The sequence below is a fragment of the Cebus imitator genome, unplaced genomic scaffold (genome assembly GCF_001604975.1).
Source record: "Cebus imitator isolate Cc_AM_T3 unplaced genomic scaffold, Cebus_imitator-1.0 Scaffold588, whole genome shotgun sequence".
NCBI classification, from domain to species: Eukaryota; Metazoa; Chordata; class Mammalia; order Primates; family Cebidae; genus Cebus; species Cebus imitator.
Genome location: NW_016107903.1, coordinates 781,712 through 784,441, shown reverse-complemented (window position 1 = coordinate 784,441; position 2,730 = coordinate 781,712). Strand labels below are relative to the sequence as shown.

The 2,730-nt window shown below is 37.4% G+C and overlaps 1 protein-coding gene across 1 annotated transcript in view; it reads left to right on the top strand.

Annotated features, from left to right (window-relative positions):
- OSBPL11 (oxysterol binding protein like 11) overlaps positions 1–2,730 on the top strand; it is an 81,264-nt gene extending 78,534 nt beyond the window's left edge. Inside the window, exon 13 of the mRNA XM_017516439.2 lies at positions 1,034–2,730. Within this exon, the coding sequence (XP_017371928.1) occupies positions 1,034–1,099 (66 nt within the window). The 3' untranslated portion in view covers positions 1,100–2,730. The remainder of the gene's footprint in view (positions 1–1,033) is intronic.

Here is a 2,730-nt window from a genome sequence, read left to right as displayed (position 1 = left end):
GGCACGATCTCAGCCCACTGCAACTTCTTCCTTCCGGGTTCAAGCAATTCTCCTGCCTCAGCCTCCTAAGTAGCTGGGACTACAGGCACCCGCCACCACGCCCAGCTAATTTTTGTATTTTTTGGTAGAGACGGGGTTTTACCATGTTGGCCAGGCTGGTCTAGAACTCCTGACCTCAAGTGATCCGCCTGCCTCTGAAAGTGCTGGGATTACAGGCGTGAACCACCACATTCGGCCTCTTTAGTTCACTCTTTGACTCTTTGTCTTCTTTTATTATCCTCTTTAAGGGAACCTGGGAAATCTTATGGTAACAGAGTCAGAACAAAAACAAAACCAGCACTTAGATATTAGAGATGCCAGCCGAGATGGGGAGAACAGTTAGTACCTTCCCTATCATTTGTCTGCTCCACTTGCTGCCCATAACTCTGTGAGTGAGGCTCAATCCGTAGTGTCTTGGCGAAATTGGCAAAATTGCTACAAATGGTTCTTGCAAAATTAAATGTTCATGGATCACAAACAAGATCCTCCCGTACCATACCTTCTCACCTAAATCCTAGCTAAACCACAGGCATTGTTTGATGTTTTAATCCCAGAGACTTTATTCCTTCACAAAAGCTCGTTTTTGTTTTTTTTTGTTGTTGTTGTTGTTTTTTTTAGACAGTCTTGCTGTTTCGCTCTGGCTGGAGTGAGATGGCGCAATCTTGGCTAACTGCAACCTCTGCCTCCCTGGCTCAAGCAATTCTCCTTCCTTAGCCTCCCGAGTAGCTGGGATTATAGGCATGTGCCACCGCACCTAGCTAATTTTTTGTATTTTTAGTAGAGACAAGGTTTCACCACCTTGGTCTTGAGCCCCTGACCTCAGGTGATCCACCAAAGTGCTGGGATTACAGGCGTGAGCCACTATGCCTGGCCACAAAAACTCTTTTTAAATGTGAAAATAGAATTTCATTTCAGTGAAGGTGTTGCTTCTAGTTTTGGTTACTGATTTTGAAAATACTAGAGGGATGATTCTTTACCTTTTTATTTGTTTCAGGGAGATGGCTGGGTTTATCATAAACCGCTTTGGAAAATAATTCCAACAACACAACCAGCAGAGTGACACATACTGTCTAAAACTCAACCAAATGAGGTTCTTCTCTGTTTACCCTAAATCCTCCCAGAATGGAGTCATTGCACTGAGTGACCTGCTTCCTGATTGGGCAGACTGAAACTAGCTAAACCTGAATGTACCTACTAGGGCACCATAATACTGCAGCAAGACCAAAGTGGTAAAGAAACACAGTGGACCTCTTACCAACCTGTTCATGTGATGTGAGCAATACCATCTTAAACTTGTTACCTGAATTAGTAGATGAATCTTTTATCCAGTTCTTGCTCCTAAAATTAAGTTTAAATCCCCTATTTTTGCACAGGGGTAGCAGATACACACAAGAACGAGAACTCGGTGACTTTGATTTCTTTGTAGTGAAAAGTGAAATCTCTGTTTCAGAGTTTGTGTCTTTCTTTCTGTCCATAACTAAAGTATTCACTACTCTTATAAACCAACCAAGAGGAGGAGAAAGATGACCAGAAGTGGATTCAGCCATCGTGCCTGAAATCAGTGTTTAAAAAAAAATAATCAACCAGGTTGTGGTTAACAAGGCATTCTATTTCCTCAAAAAGACTGTGTGCCTATGTCCGAGGAATTTATCCATTATCCACCTCTGTTGGAACTCTCTTTTAAAAAGTACATTTATAGATTGATTAGAATTATAACCATGGAGAATTTTTTCTTCTAAGCATTTTAATATACTTGAAAACAACATTGACTTGAAAAATTTCAGAACATTTTTCAGTACCTAGTTTTATTAAATATTACACTTGAGACAATTTTTAAAAATGTGTTCATGTCAATATGATGAGATTTTAGCCTTTCTCCAAAACTAAGGCATTAAAGAAAACAGCAAATATTGAAAAAACTGTTACTTTTTTCCTTCTTTTTTTTCACTTCTAGGTTAATATCCAGTATTATGTATTATCCTTTTGGATAAGTATGCTTTATTTTACCTTTCTTAAAAATTAAAATAAATGATTCTATTCATATTTGTCAGTAATTCAGAACTTAAATGTGTAACTGAACGTGCATGTAAGGTATGGTTTTAATTTTCGAGGAAACTTAAATGCTAAAGAAAGAGAATGAAATTAAAAGGTATCAGGAAAAAAGATCAGGAAGTTGTATTCAGGTACAAATCTTTTTTTAAATATTTTGTTGCGGTTGAAGAATTGCTGGCAATTAAAAGAATAGAGCTAATTATGGCTTTCATCATTCATTCATGTATTTATTGAGCACCTACTTATTATGGTGCTCAACACTTGTTACTGCAAGCTACCTTAATTTTCCAAGAGTGGTGCCTTACTCTGTTTTTTTCTGACATGGTCTTCCAATCAGTGTGTATAACATACCTGTTGTTCATCAGCCATTTTAGATGGCTGTGTCTGTTGCATCATCATAAGAAGTTTAAGCTTTGTGCTCTGATAAATTGTGTTCTGTTAAAGAGGTTAGTAGGATGAAAACAGCAAAACAATAATTTTTTCAGCAAATTGTAAATTATAAGAAAAAGAGTTGGTTTGTGTACAACAATTTTAATGATTCCCTTGTTCATTTTTGCTGTGAAATGCACTGAAAAAAATATCAAAATGAGTTACAGTTCCTGTGTTGGGAAAATTGACAAATAATAAAACTAGAGAACA